The sequence below is a fragment of the Balaenoptera borealis genome, assembly GCF_965194805.1.
Source record: "Balaenoptera borealis genome assembly, chromosome: 3".
NCBI lineage: Eukaryota > Metazoa > Chordata > Mammalia > Artiodactyla > Balaenopteridae > Balaenoptera > Balaenoptera borealis.
This window is the reverse complement of record NC_138866.1, coordinates 174190123-174217546: the sequence shown is the minus strand read 5'-3', so window position 1 is coordinate 174217546 and position 27424 is coordinate 174190123. Positions and strand designations below refer to the sequence as shown.

The window sequence follows — 27424 nt, the reverse complement described above, 5'->3', positions numbered from 1 at the left end:
TTTACATATAGGCATATTTTGCTGCATACTTACAGCTTATAGATGACAGTAGAGCTTTATAGTTGGAGAGACCATGGAATTTAATTTCCCATTTTCTAATATCACAGTTCATCAAATATAAGATGCCATTAATTGTAAGATATGCTATTACATTCTGTACCACTAAAAGAAAGTGTATGCCAGTTGGAAATGACATGCTCTCAATAATTAAGACACATCTCAGTTTGAGAGACATCAAAATGTGGAAAAGGTACATCTTAGAATTGATAAAATACATTATTCTGTACTACAATACCTTTACCTTTTCCTCTTTCTGAGATAAAAGCTATGTGTCTTGTTATTCTATAAAAATCCTTCCATGGGGCTTCCCTGGTGGCGCAGTGGTTGAGAATCTGCCTGCCAATGCAGAGAATACGGGTTCGAGCCCTGGTCTGGGAAGATCCCACATGCCGCGGAGCAACTAGGCCCATGAGCCACAATTACTGAGCCTGCGCGTCTGGAGCCTGTGCTCCGCAACAAGAGAGGCCGCGATAGTGAGAGGCCCGCGCACCGCGATGAAGAATGGCCCCCACTTGCCGCAACTAGAGAAAGCCCTCACACAGAAACAAAGACCCAACACAGCCATAAAAATAAATAAATAAATAAACCCAAAGTTAAAAAAAAAAAAAATCCTTCCACGATAATGTAATAAGGCATACACGTTGGAAAACACATAAGTGGTGAGAAAACCAGGTTAAGAAAGTAAACCAACATCTTATGTAATTCTAAGTTCCCTTTTAGGTTATAAGTGCACTGGGTACTTTGCTAACTGGACAGGATATTTTTTTAATCCTGTTTTGTCTTATTCTAAATGGGGGAAAGTTACAAGAGATATTATAATGAATAAAAATTAACTGGATTTCAATTAATTATAAGTATCAGTTAACTATAAAAGAGAAAGAGACTGCCTTCTTTAAAAAAAAGGAAGGAAACTGTTTTTTTGAGAAAATGATCTTGGGGTCAGATCACATTTAAGCTAATCTCTGTTTTCTATAAATTCTACCTATAATGAAGGTAATAAAACTAGGTGACTCCTGTGATTGCTTTGAGGCACTATAATATCCTTTGGTGTAAAAGAGAAAGTCAGTCATGGTTCCTACACTAAGTTTGGTATTGTAGAAAATGGGGCTGGGGGGGTGGGTACCTGAGAAAAACTTTTAACCAAGAGCATTAATTTTTTCCTAAACTGAAGAAGTATTTTATAGAACAGTCTATCCACCTAAATCTTCTCATAGGTCAAGTTTTAGGAAGAAAGACTTGTTAGATGAGTAAATGCCCAACCAAAGTAGAAATTACACCAGAAAAGGTTTCTTGCTAAAACTTGAAAAACGAATAATACCAAAAGACCAGCAAAACAAGCCAATGTACGTATGTGCCATAGCTGTGCTAGGCAAGAGCCTAATGATGCTGTTGTCTGCAAAGTCTCCGAAACATAGCCCCAAGGCCGGTGAGCTGCCCATTTGCACATAGTGGCCATCAAGCTGCCCAAGTTACCAAAATTCCAATGTACTATTTCAGTAATTCTGTTTAAATAACCCTGTGAACATCAATCCAGAACTGAATAGAGAAAACAAACAAGGCCCTAATGCTTCTGTACCAACCAAGTACAAATAACACCAACGACGTACTTCTTGGCATCCCAGTATATTACAATATAATCATAAAACACGGTGCATGTTGGAAAAGGGTAGCCTTAAAACCGTGAACAGTGAACAACAAACTGCTGCGTTTATGAAGCTGAAAGTAAAATTTGACTTATCCAGCAATTGAGGCCATAAAATCAGTCTTGTGAGGCATGAGTTCTCTCCCCAGAGGGGAGGCCTAAACTCTTGTCATTTATTTAGCAGTCTTGAAATCCCATTTCAGCTTCCAAATGCGTGTTCTAGAAGGTGGCAAGATAATGCTGTACCACTGCTACACCACACTAAATAGCCTCCTTTGAAGTATTAACACCAACTACAGAGGTAAGTCAGAGACAGGTTGTTTTTTAACAGTAAGTAGGAGCTTCAGGATGCCTAAACATTGATTACCTTGGGGGAAATTACACAAGTATACTGAGGCCCTTGGTTTAGAAATCTGTGAAACAGCTTCTTGTTGACTTTAAGTAAATTTCAGGTGATCTTTCAAGATCTAGAAACTCAGATCATGCTTATTCTTATTTTGAAATGGAGTTCTCATTTCCCTTAGTATACTTAATTCAGTGTACACCGAGAGGGCTTTCTCTAAATATCCTGTGAGTAAATGACCGTGATAAAGTTAAACACTGAACATATATGAACATGATCTGCATTTAAGTGAGGATACATTAACTGGTTTCAGCATAACAATCAAAACTTCACAAGTTAAAGTGACACAGTTAATTATGTACATAATCTTAGACTTCTGGATTATAAGGAACCCAACAGGTCACCTAGTCCAACCCCCTTTAATTTACAGATGAGGAAACAGGATTAGAAAGGCAACTGCTGCCCATGGGAACACCACAGTCAAGGATGTGGTCCAGGCTGGGGTCAACGTCTCCTGTCTCCAAGGCCAGTATTTCCCCCATGATCCACTGTAATTACAAGCCTTCGCAATAATAGGAATGAAACTAAGTCATTATATAAATTATAAATTACTACAAATCATGTGACTTTAATACAACTAAAAGTGTTCAGTATTTAGGAAGACAGAAGCTGTGACACAAAATATTTACTGAACTTCCTGTGTGATGACAGTTCTTCATTTAGTCTTTACAAAATCCCAAAGATTTTTACTTTACTATTCACAGATTAAAGATGAAATAATTGAGACTCAAAAGCCTCAATAGCAGAAGTCCATCTAAAAACTGTTTGATCTATTACCCAGGTAGACAACTCTGTACTGTTCCTATAGGTAACCTCTTCACCACTACCAGTACCCACAAGAGAGACAAGATATGTTTGGCCTAGAGCAAGATGGTCATTTCTCTAATACTGTGTAAATTGCCATCTGCAGAAATCTATACCAGAATCTCTGATGGAGGTGTGTGGGCACATGTTTGTGAAGGAGAGAGAAGTAACCCCTCAGGAGTCAGTGACTCAGTGACACCAATGTTAATTATGTAAGTTTCTAAAAAGGCGTTTCCACACTATTGTGGAAAAATGCAGGTCTGACATTCATTTGGTGTCCTCTTCTGCACGTTACTCCCCCATCAATATCATTTCCACAAGGTACTGCATTTATGTGTATCAGCCCTGTTTCCAAAGCCTCCTTGTTGCCCGTTGGGTAGGTCACTTAAGAACTCATAGAACAAAGAGTTATAAAGGTATATGGATATCACCAAGTCTCTTTCCACGTTTTAATTGTGCAGAAACTGATTTTCAGACAGGTAATACAGCCAGTCAGAGACAAAACTGGGACTTAGGGCAAAGTTCTGACTCAAGTCTAATACTCTTCTCTCTATACAACATACTTGATTATAAGATTGGCCAAAAAGAACAAGTGTCTGTCACTTATTTGGCCAAATATATTAATTATTTCAAGCCAATACCATGTTACTTTTTTAATAACAAGGTGAAAACAAAATTGGTAATTAAGAGATAGCAGCATAGGGTAGTAGAAAGACAATACAAGCCTCATAGCTAGATAGATCTAAATTTAATTCACGCTCCCTAATTTACTAGCTGTGTTGCCCTGGGCAAGTTGCTCAACTTTCCTGAAGTTGTAACTACCTGAGAATACTAAGAATTAAATGCAGTGGGATATTTATAAAACATCTGACACATAGTAGATGCTCAATATATATTGGTTCCCATTAATTCTAACCCACCGCAAAAGAGCTGTGCCACTCTAGCAAATTCCTTTAGCCCTATGGGTCTCAGTTTCCTCCACTGTACAATGAGAAGAGGAAAGAAACCAAATGAATTCCAAAATCCCTTACAGCTCACCAAGTAAGAATTCCCAAAGGTTCCTTTTACCTTAATTTAAATTCAACAAACACTTAGGTACCTTATATTCATCCTAGGCACTGAACAGTTCCAGCCACCACCAGGAATGTGTCTATGATTTCATTACAATGGGCTCCAACTCCATAGTACTTTAAGTTCCACACAGAAAAATCAGTATACAAAAGCAAAGGACTTAACTTTGAAGAAAACTCTGCAAGGACATCACAAACCTAATATGATAAAAATAATTTAGGGTATACCTTAAATTGTTAGTCTTTTTTTTTTTTTGCTGGGATAGAAGATGAGAACTTAAGTGTTTATACTATAGGTCTATAACAAGACTCAGGAGCCATTTAGGTAAAGCACTAATGCCATTTTTGGGGGGATAAAAAGCAATAAACTCTTCCCATGTGAGTCTTATACTAGGCCTTAAAATTTAAGAAACCTGTGTCATTCTGAAGCAGAGGGGAATAAAATTTATTCTGAGAGGTGTTTTACAGTGATAAGCATTAATATAAGAAGGTAGTTGACCATGTTTTCCACATTACTTTTGAATTTCATATTTCAGATTTGCATTCTCTAAAAATAAAATATAATTTAAATCTTGAACCTTGTAAGTAAGACCTGGGGAAATATTAGCTAAAATAGTAACTGAAGTTAAATGAAAATCTGAACTACAAAGTTTATCCTCCTCTTCTCTTCCATGAGGAAATCATTAGCAATAGATTTTTTTTATTACAGATAAGGCTTTTTGCAAATAACACTCTATAGATTCAAAATAGATTTAAAATCATGATTAGAGCCTAGTCATGGTTTCTCAGAAATTCATTTGGGGTTTACCCTGTTACCATACCTGTACAATATTATTCACTTACGTTATAAAATTTTAGAATACACATCTTAGGTGATAAAACATCAAAAACATTTGCCTTTTATGAGTATGAAGAGACAGAAAAGGCCCATTGAAATTTATATATATATATGGCATAGTGTGAACCAGAGGCAGAAGGCCTGGATCCTATTTCTGCTGTTGTTAAAAGCTTGATATGTGATTCTTGGACAAGTCACTTCACCCTTCTTATCTGTTTCTTTATGAAACAGGAAGAACCATCTGATCTAAGATTTCTTCCAGTTCCTATAATTAACATCTGTGCGAATCCTCAATACAGTACTTGAGGAGCATGGGACATGGGGCAAAAGTAGTCACAGGAGAGCACTTATTCTGCTCTTCATGTGTGCTGCTAGGAGGAGCCAGATTCTGTAGAGAGCCAGACACTAAATGGCGTGGCTTCCTGCCTTGGCTAAAGAACACCATCGATGACTATGAAGGCACTTAAAGAGACTCAGCCAGAGGAAACAATCTATTTTCTGAACATAGTCCAAAAATTAGATAGGGTCGTGTGAGCCTACACAACATGACCCCTGGTGTCTCAGCCTTTTATCTTGGCCTGCAGAAGGCCTGAGTTCATTTAGGTGACCTATGCTTTCTGAGCCTTATGAGAAATACTTCTGAAAATAAATGGTTCTCATCCCCAGTCTCATATCTGACCCTTGAAAATACATATATTTTTATGCAGGAGCTGCAATACATGCAGCACTCCTAGGACACCTTCATGAGACAGAGTTTAGCATAGTGGTTAAAAGTGTGAATCGAGCTCAAATCCCGACTCTACTACTTAACTGCTGCGTGATCTTAGGAAAGAAGCTTAATCTCTCTGTGCTTCAGGTTCCTTTTCTGTAAAACAGGGAAACTAATAAAACCTAACTCAGGTTTGTTGTGAGGATTAATCAATTTAATACATGCAAAGCAGTTAGCACAGAGCCTAACATAAAGTATCAATATACGTTAGTAAGATGGATGAATGGATAGATCAATTGATTGATTGATCGATCGATCTTTCAGTTCTGGGACCTGGGACTCCCTGAAAAGGCTTATGTGAAGGCCAAAAGCAATTTTCTAGCAGTGAATGGCATCTGCAGATCTTTTCTGAGCAAATAATATAGCAAAGACTCAAAGCTGGGCTCAGCTCTTACTAATAGGATCCTGCAGAAATCAGGAGGAAATAAGATTATCCTTAAAGTAGGAAAGAGTTACGCTGGTTTAAGACAAGATCCTTTAAAGAGATAGACACACACAAAAAACATTTAATATGGTCATACAGAGTTAGAGAAAGGAGGTTACTTTTCATTTATACCTTCTCACGTGTTGCCAGCATTAAAAGCCACAGAATTTTATAACTGGATGGCTCCCCGGAGACCATCTAGTTCAACTCCCTCACTTGATAGGTAAGTTGTTGAGGCCCAGAGAGATTAAGCAACTTTCTTGAGGTCATTCAGCAGTAAATAACAGTGCCAAGACAAATAAGCTTTCTGACTCCTCCCATTTGCCCACCCAGTACTCCCCCTGGTAACTTTCACCAGGTCATCATCCTGTCCTTGTTGTACCAAAAGGGCATTAAAACACACACAGGTTTCTCACTTTTGCCCAGTTTCCCAGAAAGTACAGAAGCAACCTCAACCCCCAAGACCTTCTTCCCATTGGGAATTGGGGAGGGTCCCAGTCAACCTGTGGCCTTCTCCCAGGCCCTCTTTGGAGTTTCTACTCTTTCCTTTCTGTTCCTCATGTTCACTCAACAGGGCTACTTCTAAAAGTCCCTCACCCCAAAAGTCAGGCACGTCCCAGGGCACAAGATACCACCTGCTAATCTGCAAATTCTCATCTTCCCACAAATGCTATACCTTGAGGCAGGAAATACAGAACTATTACTAAATTTTCTCTGAGCTCCCTGAGTGAATTCAGTGAGAACTGATTCCTCCCTCCCTAGGATAACTCAACCAGGTTCATTTATAAAATGTGTGTATGTGAAGGGCCAGAGAACCCTTAGGTGTGCCTAACACAGAAAACAGGAGAAAGAGGGGACCAAGGAATGGGAGATGAGTTGAGGGAAGGAGGGAGATGAGTAGAAGGAGCACACCTATCAAATTGCAAAGTATGGTTCCTAGAGACAGCTATGCTGCTGAGACTGACTCACTGCTCAAGGGACAGAACTGCCGAGGGGACTGCAGTGTTTTCATTATGCGCTCTGGTAACTAACAACAGAGTGGCGCCTCAAACTACACACGTAGGAGGAAGTAGGTAGAGGCTACCCCGAAGTAGCAGAAATAACGAACTCTCTTCCCACTCCCTTTTCTACTCTTGTGAGTTGCTCGCCACTCTGTGCCTGGCTGGCATGCCCTGAGCTTGCCAGGGTGCAGTGCATCACCCCTGACCGGGAACTCCCCTCCCTGCTCTCCCGAGGGTTAGAGAGAAACAGAGCGCATCTCTCAGCTCTACCAAGAGCTCCCGTCCCTTGCCCCTTGCAGGGGAACTGATTTGAGAGAAAAGCTTTTGCTGAGTGTCTGAAGCTGACAGATGCGGGGCACTTCTTGTCCCTAAGCACTTGCGCCTGCGTGGGGTGTCCCTCAGCCTGGGTCTCTGCTTTGAAGGTGGGAGGCCTAAATGTCACAGCCAGCGTTCCTTCCCCACACGCGCACCTACCCATGAAACCGGAAGGAAGGCTTTGCTTTTATCTTTTTTCCCTCCCTACCTGAATTCCGGGACCAGGTTAGGCTGCAACCCGTAGAAAGCAGCGGAGAGAGTGACCAACCACCCGGGCTTGTAGCTGCCGTTCTCGCACTCCAGATAAGGCGAAGACCACTTGACGTGGCTCTTGTCCCCGCTAAGACCGTCCCTGCGCCGCCAGCTGTGGCCCAGGCCCCGGGGCCCCTGATTGGAGCCGCGGCGGTGCAAGTGAGTCCTCCACTTGCGCCGGAGGCCGTGGAACCACTCGGTCTCCAGCGTGGCGTTGGCCAGGTGGTGTGCTGAGGAGGACAGGTCCTGGAGCAGGATGCGACTCTCCTCGCGCGTGGCCTGCAGGAAGACCTGCGGGGCTGGGGCGGACAGCGACTCGGTGCTGAAGGTGATGGCCGCCCGGGAGATGCTGGGCTCACCCTCCAGGAGGCTCCGCACCAGTGCCTGGTACCACTCCAGGTCGTCCTGCAAGTTCTGCTCCCGCGACTTATTGCTCTGCAGCATCATGTTGAGGAAGTTGGTGGCGTGTGTCAGCGTGTCCAGCGCCCCGTGCAAGGAGGGATGGGAGCTGGCTAGGGCCGGCGACTTCCCCGGCAGGCCCGCCAACTCGTAGCGGCTGGAGCAGTTGGCTCGCTTCAGCTGGTGGGAGTCCCCGGTGTAGAGGTAAGAGGCCACGTCCATGGGCACCTCCTCGGCGATTTTCTGCGCCAAGATGGTGCCGTCGGTGGAGCGGCTCCAGGGAGCCGAGGGGTCCGAGGCAGAGGCTCGAGCCGGCTGCTGGGCGTGCTGCTTCGCCCTCAGGGTCTTCTCTCGAGGGGAATCCGTCCGACTTGGAGGGTCGCGGCCGGCGCCGACAGCTCCTAATCCCAGGTGAACGAGCAGGAGGCAGAAGAGTAAGGGATAAGCCATGGCTCCCATCTGCCTCGCAGAAAGGAGAGGAGGTAACGGAAGGAGTCACTTTTTAAATTTTGGTCGTGTCTATCAGCAGTAAGACTTTTCCTAGGAGTCTTCCCCCTTTTCAGCTGGCACCCAGTCCAAAAGGACTTTAAAATAGCAATGTTCTGAAATATGCGCGGCTGACTAAGCTACCGTCACTGGAGATCAAATCACCTGTGGAAACGCTGGCTGCTCCTGCTCCACAGCGGGTCGGCTCGGGATTACGCACCTCGCAGCCTTGAGCCGAGCAGGTTACCTCCCCTCTCGCCGCCGGCAGCTATAGTTAGCCTGCTTACGTCTTTCTGTTTAGCAGCTTCCACCGCCGCTCTCATTGAGGTGTGTTCGGGAGCTGCTGCTGCTGCTGCCGCCGCCGCGGCCGCCGAAGACGCTGCTCCATCGCCTCGCCCGCGGCAGGTCGTTCCCGCCTCCCGGCTCAGGCTCCTCCTCGTTCGCTTCGCCCCGAGGCGCGGAGCGCGCGCGCCCAGACCCGCACCGCGAGCGCAGCAGCTAGGGTTTCTTTTAAGGCGTTTGTCTTTCCGGAACCACGAGGGCTAGGCAGCTGGTTAATTGGAGTCTTTAAGTTTGGCCACAAACCACACTCCTGCCTCTCCCTACTCTCGGGAGGAAAGCCGGTTTAAAGAGGCAGCTTGGCCGCAACCAAACCCTTGTAGGGCGGCTTCAAGTCGTCTTGTGCCCTGTTTGGCCAGCTCCTCTGTCAATCAGCCGACTGCCATTTGTTGGGTTGGGGCGGGAGCTGTCCAGTGCTGAACCCGAGGCGCAGGAGGGGGCGGTGGCGCGGGATGCAGCTCCGCTGAGACCTTTCACCCCCTCGCGTTCCCTGATGACTCGGGAACCTGAGGGGGTGAGAGGTGGGGTGTGCGGAGTGAAGGGAGAAGCAGAGGTTTGGTGGCTCAGAGCGAAGGAAACTTGGACGTACCGAGGAGGAGGGTGTTGGCATATAGCATGCTTAGTTAAATCAGCCTTTCCTTTCGCCTGGAAAAGAGGGAGAAAGTAGTTTTCATTTGTGGCTTAAATCGGAGACGAGGGACGTAGGATGAAGACGTGTCCTCCCGAACATCTGCTCATTTTAGGCAAATTATCAAATCTTCCTCCTTGTTGTCGGTTAAAGAAATGATTAAACCCTACTTGCCGAGGTCTTAGCTATAAGGGAGTAATGGAGACATCTACCGGCTGAACTTTAAGGGAGAAATGCCATATTAAAGGAACCTCTCTGCTTGAAAGGGATGAAGGGGAACCTGTGGAAGTGTAAGCAAATGAATATGTGGAAGGGAGAGAACATGTGCCGGGGCAGGACTCGGACTGTGAAAGAATGAGAATGAGTCTGTTGAGCGGGAAGGGAAGCCATTCTGACTGGGAGTTCCTAGAATTAATGGATGTAAGAACTAAGACATCTGGTTAACTATAGGTTGGGATGTCCCAGCCGAAGAAAGAAGAGCTGAATAAGTATGCCAAGACCCCCCAGAATGATTGGAAAATCCCTAACAGAGTCTAATTGTTTTATTTGAAGCTTTAAGAGGGTCTTCTGACATTTTCATTCTGAAAATACTAATTAATACTTTGGATAGGTAGTGTTTTATGCACCTCCACCTTCCATATGCACCTCCACTTTCAAATTCCCCAGGAAAGACACAAGATAGAAAGTCTCAAATTCACTTCAATTCCCAACTTAAAAAAAAAAAAGTTACCTGTGGCATTCTAAGGTAGCACTGCTTAGATTTGCTTTATCATTTCATTTTATTCTTCCTGTTGAGAAAATACCTAAGCACAAAAATTTAAGCTCCAAAGAGCAAAAGTTTGTCTGCATTGGTCACTGTAGTATCTTGAGCACCTAGAACACACAGATGCCTGGCACATAGTTGGTTCCCACTAAATATTTGCTAAACTAATGAATGAACCAGAAGATAATGATGATGAAGCTAATTATTTAGCAATCCATCTCCTTACCTAAGAAGAGAAGTCTGCCTGTTGTGTCAGTGGTGAGGGCTTTTGGAATAAGACATAGCAACCGGTTTTCCAAACTGCCGTGTATGGTCTCCAAGGGAGTTTTTATAGCTTTGCGAAGAATGGTTATTAGATTTGTGTTTATTTACAAGTAGAGTTCGTGTTCATATCTGACTTATTTAAATTTTGCTTTGCAATGTATATGCTTTTGCTAAATAAAGGTCATCCCAGTTTAATCCTCTACTATAGCAATGTGGCAATAATAGGAGTTTCTGTTTGTTTAATTTATCAGAGTATACAATATGATTTTCTATTTAGTTGTCTAAAGACTGGTGTAATTTCATCATTAATTGATTTTTTAAAGAAAACCTGTATAACTTATTAACAATCCTTTAAAATTTCTAGTATTGCATTTTAAAAGGAAGATATAATTTTATTAGTCGGTCCTTCTATAAGTAATTCAATGACTTAGCATAAATGAAAGCCCTGGGTTCTGGTCCTATCATTATTTTAAGCAAGATATATGGACACTAGCAAGATATTTAAAGTTTCTGTGTCTCGGGATGCAAACTGTATGTGGGCCTCATGATTTGACATTGAGGGAGTACTGAAATGACACCTGAGCCGCTCTCCTGGAGTGCCAGTCCTTCCCCTAGTGCACATCTAACAAGAATGGAGCAGGCTATGAGAGGCTCTTGCAATTTGGGCATTCCCTTCAGGGGATCACCTTCAGTCTACATTGCCAAACAACAGAGGTAAACTAGTTAGGTCTAGAACAACACTGCCCAATAGAAATATAATGTGAGTCACAAACGTGATCCACATATATAATCTCAAATGTTCCAGTAGCACATTTTAAGAGTAAAAAGAAAAAAAAGTGAAATTAAATGTAATAATATATTTTATTTAGCCCAATAGATCCAAAGTGTTATTTCAATAAGTAAACAGTATGACCATTATTAATGATATTCTGCATTTTTATACTAAATCCTCAGAATCCAGTGTATAATTTACACTCACAGCATATGGCACTTCATATAGCTACATTTCAAGTGCTCAATAACCACCCGTGACCAGAGGCTACCATAGAATACAAGCTCTGGAAGATAGTACATTGTGGTCTAGAATGATCTAGAAAACCTAGGTTTACTTACGATAAGGTACCATGGTCCAAATGATCTAAGAGGCCTGTCCATTTAATAGGTCTGGAGTCAAGGTAACTAACTGAGTAGATAGACAACCCTATGTCTATGTTAGTGTCTGTCACTGAAGGAGATCATCCAAAAGAAGTTATTAAAGGGGACCAAGATATAACACGTACTCATACCCCTCTAAGCAGACTACAAAATTCCACAGCAACTCATAGACATATTCATTCAACAAATGTTGATTTAGCCTCTGCTGTGTATCAGGCATCGTGCTTAGTACTCGGGCAAACACCTGCATGATGGACACATGGACCTCACCGTAAAGTGTATAGAGAGAGAAATATAAAAAAGCAAACAAATAAATTTTAAAATTACATATTGTGATCAGTGCCATGAAGAAATAAACGCTGTAAAGTTACAAAGAGTGCATGATATGGGGGCGGGGAGATTCTTATATAGAGAGAGAAAGAAAAGGAAGACTTCTATGAGGAGGTAACAGTTGAGCTAAGATGTAAAAATGAGGAGTAGTTAACTAGGTAGTAGGTAGTAGTGAACTAGCTAGGGGTAAGATGAAAAGAAACTTGGCAGGAAAGAGAAATGGAAAAAGATGACTGCATTAAGATGAAGTTCATATATAATATAAAAAGTACAAACAATTGAGACAAAAAGAAAATCATTTTATAAGATAATCAAGTGATCCTGGCATGAATAGCACCTCTGTCCCACCACCAATTACATGAGTGTGATTTGTAGAGGAGATAAATATCCCTGTGTAACCTCAAGTTAAGAGCTAAGTTATCTAAATGCATATTAATACTGTGTGGGAGCTTGACTGTAATAGAGCAATGTATACAAGACCCGTAGGCCCTGTGCGAAAAGGCCCAAAGCATTTTCATCACAGCCTGAAAAGTCAATCTAACTGCTTTAGAACAGTCCAATTTGCATTGATGAAAAATCAATATGCAATGGAGCTTTGAGTTATTAGTTGTCAGTATATTATTGATTTATCATGACTGTAAAAAGGAAGATGTGATATTAGCATATCTTTAAGTAAAAGAAATTAAAGGAGGTTAAAAAAAAAACTGCTGAGACCAGATTTTATGTGAGCAGTATAGGTAAAGTTGTTTCTAAAATTTAAGTGCTCCTTTAAATCATTTAAATCAGCAAGGATTAGGACAGTGGGATATGGCGAAAGGACACTGGATTGGCAGTTGGGAGACCAAGCTCTAATTTCCACACTGCTGATATCTAGTCATGTGACTTTTGACAATTTCCTCAACCTCTCTGAGCCCTTTTGCTTCATCTTTAACATAAGAGTGATGTATTAAGGACTTCCCTGGTGGCGCAGTGGTTAAGAATCCACCTGCCAATGCAGGGCCCATGGGTTCGAGCCCTGGTCCGGGAAGATCCCACCTGCTGCGGAGCAACTAAGCCCGTGAGCTACAACTACTGAGCCTGCGCTCTAGAGCCCGCGAGCCACAACTACTGAAGCCCGTGCGCCTAGAGCCCGTGCTCCGCAACAAGAGAAGCCACCGCACTGAGAAGCCCGCACACCGCAATGAAGAGTAGCCCCCACTGTCTGCAACTAGAGAAAGCCCACACGCAGCAACGAAGACCCAACGCAGACAAAAATAATTAATTAATTAATTAATTTTTAAAAATACTTAACTTTAACCAAAAAAAAGAGTGATGTATTAGATACAGCCACAACTGGAGCAATTTTAGCTGAGTGATGGATAATGGTCCAGGTATATTTTTCAGGAACTCATCATTTTTGGTAGTTCTAGATTTATAATGTAAATGTTATTTTTAGGTTAAATAATGCTAGGTCTCAGTAAACAAAGTGGCACAACCCGAATCAAATTCTTGATAAAGCAAATAAAGCCACAAAGAAGCAGCATAATCTGTCAATATAACACAAAATCAGAAATCCAGTTCTTATTCCTGGTCTTACTGAGATTCTGGATTTCCCTGAGCTTATGCTACCCCCTGTGCCTCATGTTCCCACTTGCAAAATGAAGATCATAGTCTTTGTTTTCCAAGGGCGGTGGTTTTGAAATTTCTGGGTGAAGAAGTATCACTAGAGAATTCTGATCACTGCTCTAGGTCTGGGGAGAGGTTAAGAATCTGCATTTTAATAAGCACCACAGGTGGTTTTGATGCAAATGATCCATGGAGCACATGCTGAGAAATGCTGCTTTGAGCCACAGAAAATAACTCTAAGATAATAGGAGAGAAGATCTCCTGGTAAACACAAAGCTGTGCTGTAAATTGCGAAATGTAGCGTGTGGGGGGAAAAAATGAAAATAACACCTATGAAGAGATTATCATCATCATCATCATCACCTAATCATTTATATAGCACTTACAGTGGCCAGGCATTGCTCTAAGGATTTTACACACTTTAGCTCATTTAGTCTTCTTTACCACACTGTGAGTTTGGTACAGCTACCATTTTACAGATGGGAAACAAACAAATGAATTGCCCTAAGTAATACAGCTATCTGGCTCCAGATGTCATACCCTTAATCACTACACCAGTGGTTCTCAAATGTTGATACACACTAGATATACCTGGAGGACTTTTGTCAAAGCACAAATTAGTGGCCTTAGCCCCAAAACTGCTGACTTGGTAGGTCTAGAACAAGGCCTGAGAATTTGCATTCCTAACAAATTCCCCTGTGATGTTCATACTGCTGGTCCAGGGAACACACTTTGAGAACCACTGCTCTGAGATGTGCTTTTCATCATTATAATCCCTGACTTTTTGGTAACACTTTCCATCCATTTAATGTGGAAAGAGGAGAAAGTCAAATTAAGGGATGAAAATATGCCTGAAATCTACCAAGAAAAAAAAAAAACTATCTCTATTTCTAACTTAGAAAGCTTACTCAAGATGTTTATGTTTTTTACTTAGCAGTTTATTCTCATCTGCCTCCAGTTTACCCTTAAAACTCTTACTCCCTGTCAGCATCACTTCTAACAACACTCCTGCTCTTTCCAGAGTCGTCTCCTCTGTTTTTCACTGTGAAGTCATGACTTGGGCTGTTCTTGCATTCCCAGTGAAGTGCAAACACAGTATCATCTATAGAGTCACTAGGGCTTTGACCCAAATTGCTAGTTTCCCTAATCCCCTTACCCCCATGCACGCAAGATGGTTCTGCAAACTAAAGACACTTGAAGAACTTCCTGACCACAAGGGAAGAAAACGCCAGGAAATGGCATTTATGTTAGGAGAATCCTGAATGTGCTGAGGTGAAGTATTTCCCCAATGTCCCATGACACTGACCTGACATTCAGCAGTGCAGGAAAGGACCAATATGACCTTCACAAAAAAATCACACCAAATTAATTATTCAAAGCCCAACTCCATTCAATACAAGGATCGTCTCTGTTTCTTATTAAGAAATAAGAACAACCAAAAAATTTGAAACAAAGTTTACTGAAATATGGACTTTGTGGATAGCAAAAGATGGGAAATGGATTATTTTGTCTTTGCTCAATTTTGTCTGCTTCCCTTGCTGGAGGGAAGCCCCTCACACCATATGTACCCATATGTTGTTATAATTCATGATATAGCTTTCATCAGCATATTACCTTGGGCATAATGGGGGTTTACTTCATGATCAGTTTAGGACTTGTCTCTCCATCTGAACACAGGAGCTTCTGAAAGTTGGGATCTTCAAGTGCTCAGGATCATGCACACATAGGATACACTAACCAATGACGGTTCCTCATTGATGAAGAGCAGAAACTTGTAAATCCAAACAAACTTATAAAAAACAAGTTTAAAGTAGTAAGCTGCTTATAAACTTTTTGCTGTTATTTTTAAAAACTTGAAGGAAATTAATCCAGTAACGTTGATATTGTTGAAATTGCAGACATCATCTTAACATCAGGATTGTATGGAAAAGGAAAACAAAGAAACATAACATGGAAGTATATGCCAACAAAATGTAGTGAAAGAAGACAATCACTGCACTTTTCAGGAATATCCGCAGGCTAAGAAAATGACAAACCTAAGTATGAATCCAGGTACAAAACAGTTTTGCAAATCTATCGTTTTATTTTAACAGTAATATTATGTATGCCTACTTAAAAAAAAAAAAAGTTTCCTCCAGACCTCTGCTATCCCTAAAGAAAAAAAAAAAAAAGGAGGCAAAGAAATTTACTTTAAGATTTCCTATCTAATCTGTGGTCAGTTGGTCTCTCCTCCTCTTCCTCCTCTTTCTCCTCCTCTTACATACAGTAAGTGCTCAATGACAGATTAGCTGTAAGTCTGAGTTGTCCCCAGGGAAAGGGAAGAGAGAACGTCCATACCTGTGAGATAGTTATTGACGTTTACTTAGAAGTGTCTTCTTTTGATTACTTTCGGTACTAGCATTTAAGTAGGTCTGAGGCAGAAGCCTGAGTCCTGTGGCATATATAAATCATTTCCACTTGTCCTTTTGATGTACCCTTGGGAATCAGTAGTTTCAGGGAAAATTTTGTCTGGTCTTTACCAACAGCTCCCTATTCAAACGCAGGAGAATTTTAGAGAAGTTTTGGCACAAGAAGCTTTCAGTTCCTTTTGTTCACTGTGTCAGTGAATGTTCTTGGGTGATGGGGCTGGCTTCCAGTCTATATGGCCATCATTTATCACACCGTCTGCGGAGGGATGGGTTCTTCATGAGCATAGAAAAAGCACACTAGGGAACAGAGGCTAAAAAGAGAAACAGTTTTCAAGAATCTGCAGTATCATGAAGACCAAATGTGATGAAAAGTAGCTGTCTCAACTGTTCATTTTTATATCTCAAATCAGATATTTTAGAGTAAAAAATTAAAATGTAATTAAAAGTCAAGAAAGAAGTAAGGGGGACTTCCTTGGTGGCGCCATGGTTAAGAATCCACCTGCCAATGCCAGGGACACAGGTTTGACCCCTGGTCTGGGAAGATCCCACATGCCGCAGAGCAACTAAGCCCGTGCACCACAACTACTGAGCCTGCACTCTAGAGCCTGTGAGCCACAACTACTGAGCCCATGAGCCACAACTACCGAAGCTCACACGCCTAGAGCCCATGCTCCACAACAAGAGAAGCCACAACAATGAGAAGCCTGCACACCACAACAAAGAGTAGCCCCCGCTCACCACAACTAGTGAAAGCCTGTGCACAGCAACGAAGACCCAACACAGCCAAATAAATAAATAAATTTATTAAAAAAAAAAAAAAGAAAGAAATAAGAAAGCAATAAGAAGGCTTTTCTGAATGTCGAGGTTGTTTTTAATTGAAATGGATTAGTCAAGAGCAGAAGAGAATATCTTTCCTTGAAGAATAATTTGTGATCTCCAGTAGAAACTATATCCATGTATCAGAAATGAGTTATATTTAATTCTGCCTGGATAGACAAATGAACCAAATGGTCATTGGAATCTATTCTTCTCCTACAGTCCTATAATAGACTGAGGAATATATCCTGTTATGTCCCCACAAACAAGAAAACTAGTGCATGCATATTTAACCCAAGTACTTCTTTTAAGCATCAAAATCCAGTCTCTTTGTGCTACCACTCCTCTCCCACTGCATTACTCAACCTGGCATTCAAGGCCATTTACTAACTTTTTTTGCCCATCCCAATAGTCCTCCACTACATTTTGGAGGTACTCCATTCTAACAAAGCTATGCTGTTTACACTCTTCCTTTATAAGTAATTTGCACACTCTCATCCTATGTCTCCCTTTGTAGAAGTTAATTCTGTGTATTGAGAAAACTTCCACAAATACACTTCCTCTCCTTTAAGACCTTTAAGAACTACCAACACTTTGAATAGACATTTCTCCAAAGAAGATATACGATTGGCTAATAAGTGCATGAAAAGATATTCAACATCATTAGTCTTTAGGGAAATGAAAATCAAAACCACAAGATACCATTACATACCCACTAGAAGGGCTATAATAAACAAGACAGATGATAACAAATGTTGGTGAGGATGTGGAAAAACAGGAGCCTTCGTATACTTCTGGTGGGAGTGTAAAGTGGCACAGTCACTTTGGAAAACAGATTAGCAATTTCTCAAAAGAGTTGAATATAAAATATCCTGTGACCCAACAACTCTACTCCTAGGTATTTGCTCAAGAGAAATGAAAGCATTATGTCCACACAAAGACACACACATGAATGTTCACAGCAGCTTTACTCACAATAGCCAAAGTCCAGAAACCACGGACAAGGTCCATCAACTGGGGAATGGATAGACACAGTGTGGTACAGCCATATGGTAGAATCCTATTCAGCCATAGCAATGAACAAATTGCCAGCACATGCTATGTCACGGATAAAGCTCAAAAATATTATGCTAAGTGAAAGAAGCTGGACACAGAGACCACATATTGTATTTAGATGAAATGTCCAGAAAAGGCAAATGTATGGAGACAAAATGTAGATTAGTGGTTGCTTGGGGCTGGAAATGGGAATAAGAATCAACTGTAAAAAAAAAAAAACAAAAGAATCAGCTATAAATGGGCACAAGGGAATCTTACTGAGGGGGATGAAAATGTTCTAAAACTGATGATGGTAGCTGTTCCACTCAGTAAAGTTATTTAAAATCATTTGTGTTTTACACTAGAAACTGGTGATATGTAAAATGTACCTAATAAAGTTTGTTAAAAAAAAAAAAAAGAACTACCAACTCTAAGTATTCTCCAAAATTGACTTGATTTTCTAGAATCAGCCTTTGATCCTAGCTAGAATCATCTTAGTTCTTAGAACCGATTCTGTATGATATGGTTTACCTATGCTGATTTAATGCTATCTGTGAACGTCTAGGTGAACAACCGAAGAAGTTTTGGGTAGCATTCTCATCTATATTATTTATTATTTTATTTTATTTAACAAATACCTATTGGGGGGTCCACTATGTGCCAGACACCGTTCTATATAAAAGTGATGCAGCAGGAAACAAGTCAAGTTTCTGCCATTGTGGCACTTACATTCAGATGTAATATGTACTGTGAGGAAAAATAAAGTGGGATAAGAAGATATATAGAGATTGGAGGTCAGGGAAAGCACCTCTGGTTAAGTGGCATTGAGTAGGAGAGTGAACGTTGTGAAAGACCGATACATGGGAAGACTCAGGAGAACAACTTTCCCAGCAGAAAATAATGATCATAAAACCCCTGAAAGAGTATCAAGACTGGTCTGTCCCAGGAGCAGCAAAAATTTCTGTGTGGATAGAGGTCAAGGAAAAATGGATGGAGAGAGAAGGCAACAATCAAATCACATAGAGTTTCTTGTGCTGTGGCAATGAGTTTTGGTTTTATTACAAGGGCAGTTGAAAGTCATGGGAGGGTTTTGACAGGAGTAAAAAAATCATGGGGGCTGCTATATAGACTGACTGAGGAGGGCAAGAATAGAAGCAGAGAGACTAGTTAGGAAGCTGTTGCATTAGTCAAAGTGAGAGATGAGGGTGGTTTAGACTAGAAGTGGATGGGAAAGCAGGATGATAATGGTTGAGATGGTTGAAAATTGTTGAATTCAGGATTGTAATTTTCCAAAGGTCTGGAATGTGGCTGCCCATTCATACCCTCTGAATTTCAGATGCAAATAAGGTTTTCCTAGAGTAAGAATAATATTAATATATAAAATAATGTGTGCCAACTTCATTTGGGAGTAGAATCCTAATTTTAGAATAAAAATTAATTCTATTCCTTAGAAAAATCACTGTTCCTATGTATCAGTTTAAAGTACTTATATCCCAACTGAAAAATGAGTGGAAGACATGAACAGAAATTTCAAAACAGAAGAAACGTATATGGCCAGTAAACACATAAAGCAAATGTTCAACCTCATTAGTGAGCATGGAAATGCAAATCAAAACATGAGACATATGAGTTATATCTATATATTTGGCAAAAATTAAAAAGTCTAATAATGCCAAGTTGTTGGCACTGGTTGTGGAAAGGATGGAGGAGATGTGGATTCACAAAATCTCTTATGCTCTGCTGGTAGAAATGTAAATTAGTATGATCGTTTTAGAAAATAATTTTGGATTATCTAGTAATGCCAAACATTCACCTACTCTATGATCTAGCACTTCCACTCTTGATATATACACAAAAGAAACTCTGGCCCATGTATACCCTATGATATATACAAGAATGTTAATAACATCACTGTTTAAACAGCACAGACCTGGAAATCCTGAATGCCTATCCACAGGAGAACAGATGAATGAATTGTGTTATCCTCACACAGATGAAAATAAAAACAAGGAAATTATGAACACAGGATTCAGGGAGATTGCTGACCTCCTTGGGTTGGGGGGAGGTATGAGAATGGGATAGGGTACCCCTCACCCTTTGCAAGCCATTGGACTAAGTCTGGCAAAGAAATGGTATAACTGTTCCAGTAGGTGCCAACATAGTACTCCTCCTCAGTAACACAGTCAGCTTTTCTGACTGACTTAGCCCAGTGGCCAACAGTCTACTTGTGGCCAGTTTCGGTGCTCAGACAGGGCTCTGAGGGAGGTATCTGAGATCAGGAAGGGTTTTTAATGCCTGCCTTCAACTGTGCTGAGCCTCTGTCTTTGACGAAGTCCACTCTAGGAGAAATTTGATTCCACTTCCGGAGAGTCCAGCCCTTTCTTCTCTTCCATATCAGTCTCTCTACTTACGGAGTCTGTATCCAGAGCACTATTTCAAGACCTCCGATGTGTCTCCTCAAAGACTGGCTGACCCACTTTCCAGATGGAGCCAACATCATCCTCCGTCTGATCCATAAATCATGAACAGAAGGCTGAGGAAATGAGAAGCTGCGCTCCCACTGGGAGGGGAGTGAAGCTTCCAGCATGGGGTGCACAGCATGATCACAGAGGCACAACATAATTCTCCAGAAAGCCAGTTCTGATGAATGACAGAACAGCCGGTTCCAGATGAAACTATCCTGGATTTTCAAATACAAACAGTAACATTGAAATGAGCTAAGACTTACCACCAACTTAATTGGACATATTTAATTATATGTATTATGATTATTATGGCACCTGAAGACCAGATATAAATAGTAAGCCATTCACATATTTTACCATCATAGCTATTTCTGGGATTCCCTCAGACAAAAGATGGGAGAGAGAAAAGATAAAGTGTATGAGCTTCTCTCCTGCCAGAAGGGCACAGGGCACTGCTCCAGCCCTCCTTCTCTAAAAAGGACTGAGGGTGTCCCATAGTACCTGAAAGAAGAAAATAGTGAGATACCCCAGAGAGGCTGATTTCAGTGTTCATTTAAAAGTCCAAAGTATCAGGTCAGATCTCTCTCTGATAACAGCAGAGAGAAGCCCTACCTGGGAAGGGGATGGAGAGGGTGGGGCGTTTTTCAAACATCAAGAAACTGTGGAAACCAGCTACAGTTTAGTGAGAGCTGGTGGGAAAGACAGCTAGATATACAAGCAAGCTGGAAGAATAGCCATATTTTCAGTGCAGCATAATAATAACTCTTACTCCAGGTATTTTCTTAAAGCTAAGCTTTTTACTACTTAACTCATTCCAACTAAATTAGGAATTGAAATGAGAAAGGCCAGATCATAGGATACCTCTTAAATACAGGCAGAGGATTTTAGACTTCATACACCAGTTCCTTGATCATCAATAAATTCATCTCTAAAATTGACCTGGAGGTTATGGAAAGAGTAACTTCAGGGGAAAAAAAAAAAAAAAAAAGCCTAGAAATAGATCTCTATGCTGCCAATGAGTTCGGAATTGGTGAATTCCTAAAAACCAGGACAGAGCTTCCTGCAAATTATGATGAAGTGGTTTTTGCCTCCAGTTCACTGGCTTTGTGTTACAATATCTACTGAAGAAGCTGGGTTTTCCCCCCCTCGCACCCACTCCCTCCTAAGATGGGGGCAGGTTTGGGACAAGGATCAGGAGAACACTGAGCCAAAGTGCTAATGGGTAGACTTTTGAAGCGTGAAGAATGAAGAGGATATAAAAAAAATCTTGTCTCTGTATAATGTACCCACCTGATTTCCTCTTTTGGATTCTTTATCCTTATTTAAACCTGTCATTTGAGCAGCTGAAGTGAAAATATGGGCCCAGGATCTCCTTCTGAGTGAGAGAAGCACCTCTTCTCCAACATCCTCACCAGAAGAAATCAATGAAAACAGCCTCCAATCAAAGGTCAAGAGGAAATCAGAGGGGAGGGGGGAAAGTCGCAATGAGTAGCAGGTCGGCCTGGCTACACTGGGTCTTTCTAAGATCTCAAGGTTCTCTCTCTCATGAGCTATCTTTTCCTGGTTGGATTTGACTTTTGTGTTTTGTTTTCATTTTCGTTTTGTTTTCTTACCATAGGAGTGGTAAGGCATTAAAGTTTAGGGAGTGAGCCGGGAGAAAAATGGCCAAGAAAACAGCCTGGCTGCCTTCAGGCTAGGCTTCTGAGTCACGGAGAACAAAAGGGAGTCCTCCCAACAGCTCAGGTCCAGCTGAACTCACCAGGATCAGAAGAGCAGCATGCAAATTGGAGTCAAAGTTCTGTAGAAATAAACAATACATACGACTTGGGGGTGGTTTTCACGTCCACACAGAGCTCCCTGGGGAACCTCATTCATTTGGGCTGAGTTTGCAGGTCCTGGTCATGACCACATTCTCCGTGACCAACACTGACTGATGGTGGGAGGCGGGAGTGCTGCCCATGACTAAGCAGGGTGAGTGGGTGCAGGCCCTGCGGGCCGAGCTGGGCAGATTTCTGCCTCATACCCTGTACTCTGCAACTCAGAGACACCTCGGAGGGGAAAACAGAGGCACCATGAGGAGGTATTTAGACGCAAGAATAGGCAGCTGTCACCATGCCTCCCCCTGAATCCTTAGTTCCGCTCCTGACCTACACAAACAAAGCCTTTTCTTGAGCTCTGATCATTGGGAAACAAGAGTCAAGATGCTAATCACCCAGATTTTGAAGCAACAGACTTTTCTGTTTCTTGTTTTTGTATCATCACAAGGTTATAATCGTGGTTTACAAATTCAGATGTGAATGGATTATGGCTTTTAAATATTCTAGGAAACAAATTAATTGTTACTTGAATATTTCATCTCAATGAGTAAATCAGAAATTCAGCCTCGGACATTCTGGAAAGATCTGCCTCTCCCATACCAGATTGGACCAGGTTTCCAAGGCTTCACACAGTGACAGGGTGCGGGAGCTTGGTCCTCAGTCATCTGTTTATTTCCACTTACTACCAAGATAGCCGCTGTTCCTGGTTGTATAGACCCAGACCTGGTGGCTCTCTGATGCATTCCAGACCACACATGGGCCTCAGGAATCTCTGTCCGGTGCAGAGCTGAGCTCTGAAGTGCCTGCGATCTAGGGTTGCCAGATTTAGGGGGAATTATACACACACACACACACACACACACACACACACACACACAAAAGAGGACATCCAGTTAAATTTGAATTTCAGATAAACAACAAATTAATTTTTTAGTGTAGGTGCGCTCCATGCAATATTTGGAACATATCTTCTATAAGCAGGACCTGGGTCGCTGTGTCTCTATGAACCTCTTCTAATACTAGACCAGGGGAACTTTTTTTCTGGGGAATCATTGTTCTCAGTGGGATTAAATGTTTTGAAACAAAGCTGGGAACATCCTGCAGATGGTTCTGCTTTCCACCTGCCACATAACTGCCCTGAGGCAGTGAATTAGTCTACTACCTTGAAATGGCAAGGCAGAAATTAAGGTCTCAAATTGTTTATCTATACTTCCTTTTTTCCCTTTTGTTCTTTCTCTTACTCTCTCTCTCTTCCTCTCCTCTCTGCTTTCTTTTTGCAATATCAAAGGAAAATGTTGGAAAAATACATTTTTATTTAGGTCAAGAGATCAGGCAGTTCTTACACAATGTAAGAGATTTATGAAAATACAGTAAGACTATATGAAGCCCAGGAAGTCAGAGTACCTTAGAACGCAAATACAAAGGAGTAGGTATGCTCACATCTCACAAAAATACTTTTTCTAAATTTACATTTCAAGACCCTAGACTTTTTTCTGTAAAAGTGTGATCCCATTGTAACTCAAAACAGAAGTTACTACGAAAATGCATGGTTGTCTGATAACCACATATACTTGTTTTAAAAGTATTTTAAATATATTTATATGTGTTTAATTTAATTGTTGATTGGACTATTCCAAGAAATCCAGAATACATTCTAAGGAATGAATGAGACAACTGCACAAAAACGTGTGTAAAAAGATGCTCATTGCAGCATTATTTATGATAAAGAGAGGACTGATTTAAGTGCCCTTTAATCAAATATTGATTAAATAAATTGTGCTATAATTACCTGCTATGGCTATTAAATCTGATAGTCTAGTCATCATTAAATCAGAGTTCCTATAGTAAGGAAGAGAAGTTAAAAGATATAAGGAGTGGAAAAGAAGATATAAAACTGTCATTTTCCAATGACAACGTAATTATGCATGTATAAAATCCAAAATCATCTACAAATTATTTGAATTAGTAAGTTTAACAAAGTTGCCAGATACAAGGGCAATATACAAAAGTCAGTTGTAATTTTATACCAATATAAATAGTTTGAAAATGAAATTTTTTAAAAAATTTATAGCAGCATCAAAAAAAAAAAGGAAAGGAAAAGATTTTCAAGGACTCTACACAGAAAACTATAAAATATTATTTAGTGAAATTAAAGACCAAAATAGGGGAAGAGATAGATCAAGTTTGTGAATTACAAGAATCAATGTTTTGAAAATGTCAGTTCTCCTCTAATTGAACCTATAGAGTCGGCGTAAACCCAATCAAAAACCCAGCAGACATTTTGTATGTGTGATAATTGATGAACTAGTTTGAGGACTTCAATATAAATGCAAAGGGCCAAGAATAGCCAAGACAATCTTGAAAAACAAAATGTCCCAGTTATCAAAACTTAAGATAAAGCTGCGGTAATTGAGACAACTGTGGTATTGCCTCAAGGATTGACAAAGAGACCAATAGAACGGAATAGAGTTCAAAATCAGACCCACACATGTGGTCACTTGATCTATGACAAAGGCGGCACTGCAGAACAGTGGGAATAGGATGATCTTTTCAATAAATTGTTCTGAATCAACTGGCTTACTCAGATGCACCTTCAGGACAGAGGCTCTCATTCTCCCAGTTGCTGGGAAAGTTAGGTGGCTGCTCACAGCTGCATCTTGCTCTGGGAATTTCCCTAAGCCAAAGACAGCTGCATCACCCAAGATTACTCTCTCTCCCTGAGGGTACCCCACCTCCAGTGACTGGTCGATGCAAGGATGCAAAGTCCTGGCCCTTGCCTAGATTGGTCTCTGAAGGGCCGTTCCGGTTCAAGAGCGCCCCTTGGGAGCAGCTTAGGTCACTGATGCAGCTGTGTCCTCACAGCTTGTCTCCCTGCACCCAATCCTGCTTCCTCTGCTGCCTTTCAGATTGTACCTGAGGGGTTTATGCCAGCAACACTCCTGCACACAAACCTCAAAAGCCCAGATGCTGTTTCCTAGGGAACTCACCCTGGAACACACTGAAAAAATGAACATTGACACATACCTTACATACAATTAATGCCAGGTGAGAGTATACCTAAATGTGAGTGGTAAAAAATAAAATTTCTGTGAGAGTTTCTAACATAACAGAGCCTCCACTACTTTGGAGTTAAGGAAGGATTTCTTAAACAGGACTAACCATAAAGAAACTAACCATAAAGAAAAAGACTGATAAATTGGACCACATTAAAATTAAGACTTTTTCTGTTTATCAAATGATACCATTTAGAGTAAAAAGGCAAGCCACAGAGTAGGAGAATACTATACAATAACTATAAGCTACAAAGGCTTGTATACAAAATATATAAAGAAAGACCAAAAAATCAGTAAGTTAGACAACCCAATAGAAAAAAGGGCAAGAGACTTGAATAGGTACTTACCCCCTCCAAAAAAAGACAAAATGGCCAGCAAACAAATGAAAAGGAATTCAAACTTATTATTACTCAGGAAAATACAAATTAAAACCACAGTAAAATACTCATCTTAAACTCATTGGAGTGGTGAGACTCACAAGTGTTGGTGAAAATGTAGAGCATCTGGAATTCTCAGACACACAGCTTGAGGAAACTGGTATTACATAGTCTAATAAAATTGAGCACGTGCATGTATATCACTTTTAGGAATATCCCCAACAGAAATGAGTGGGCATATATACCAAAACACTTATGAATAAATGTTCATAGTAATATTATTCATAATAACAAAAAAATTAGAAGAGTCCAAACGCCTGTTAATTTTTATAGACAATAAAGAGATAAATAAGGCAAGGAAAATAGAATCAAAACAGATGAAGAGTAATCAGGAAATGCCTGAAAAGCAATCAAATTATGCTGAGGGAGAGGATCTAGAAATTAGGACAGCCTTGAGTAAGACAATGGTAGGGGGAAATAAATTTAACATTTTAGATATGGTGGATAATTCCAAATATTTAAGGAATTACTATTACTTGATTTATTTGTAGAAATTTATATAATTCATTCCTTTCCTCTAACTAGAGTATTATACACACACAGCTTAGAAATAGAAATGAACTGAACACAAAGTAGTATATCCTTCAGTGAGGAGCTCCCTGTCAGATCTCTGTTCCTCTGAGTTGTCCAACACAGTAGCAGCATACCACACCACTGGCACCCCTACCACCAGCCTGGTAGCAGACAGCTTTCCTGGGTGCAGGCCCATGGTAGTTAATTGTATATGTCAACTTGGCTGGGCCGTGGTGTCCAGATATTTGGTCAGACATTGTTATGGTTGTTCCTATGAGGGTGTTTTTGAATAAGATTACTATTTAATTGATCAATTAATTTAATTTATGAGGCTCACCCCATAGCGTGGGTGAGCCTCATCCAATCGGTTGAAGGTCTCAATAGAACCAGGACAGACACCACCACCACCACTCCATGTCTCCCTCCTGCAGCAAGAAGGAATTCTGCCAGCAGAGTGCCTTTGGACTTGAACTGCCTCTCTTCCCTGAGTCTCCAGCCTGCCAACCTACTCCATCAGATTTTGGCCTCACAGAGCCTCTTACAATCATGTGAGCCAGTTCCCTAAAATCAATCTTTCTCTCTCGTGTGCACGTGCACCCCCTGCCCCCCCCACACACACACAAACACACACACACACACACACCCTCTCTTGTTTTCTGGAAAAGTCTGACTAATACAGAGCCTAATATCTGGGAAGAGTCAATTCCCCCACGTGGATACCTGGACGAGCCTGGCATGAATGGTACTGGCTTCACTGCATTCCTGGTCCTAAGTGAAGCCTGCCATGTAAGTTCCTCTATTCTCTCTGAAAATCAGTCTTAAACACATCCTTTCCTCCCAGTCTTTCAAACTCCACCATTTCTTCTGTGTCTTTATAGGGACCAAACTGAAGACTGTCTGCATTTTGGGGGAGAGTTATCTGTGCCAGGCTCTGGTCCCCTGCCATGATTGTGTGATGCTCTGACATGTGGTTCTCCTCTGAGCAGGCTTGTCTCATCTTTTTTTTTTTTTTAATTTACTTTATTTATTTATTTTTGGCTGTGTTGGGTCTTCGTTGCTGCACGCGGGCTTTCTCTAGTTGCGGTGAGCGGGGGCTACTCTTCGTTGCGGTGCACGGGCTTCTCATTGTCATGGCTTCTCTTGTTGCGGAGCACGGGCTCTAGGCGCGCGGGCTTCAGTAGTTGTGACATGCGGACTCAGTAGTTGTGGCTCGAGGGCTCTAGAGCGCAGACTCAGTAGTTGTGGCGCACGGGCTTAGTTGCTCCGCGTCATGTGGGATCCTCCCGGACCAGGACTCGAACCCATGTCCCCTGCATTGACAGGCGGATTTGTA

General features: G+C 41.3%; 1 protein-coding gene across 1 annotated transcript in view; it reads right to left on the bottom strand.

Moving 5' to 3' along the window:
• The window catches only part of GPR158 (G protein-coupled receptor 158), a 342097-nt gene extending 315390 nt beyond the window's left edge, over positions 1–26707 (bottom strand). Inside the window, exon 1 of the mRNA XM_082385766.1 lies at positions 7535–26707. Within this exon, the coding sequence (XP_082241892.1) occupies positions 7535–8436 (902 nt within the window). The 5' untranslated portion in view covers positions 8437–26707. The remainder of the gene's footprint in view (positions 1–7534) is intronic.
• Positions 26708–27424: the final 717 nt, after the last annotated feature.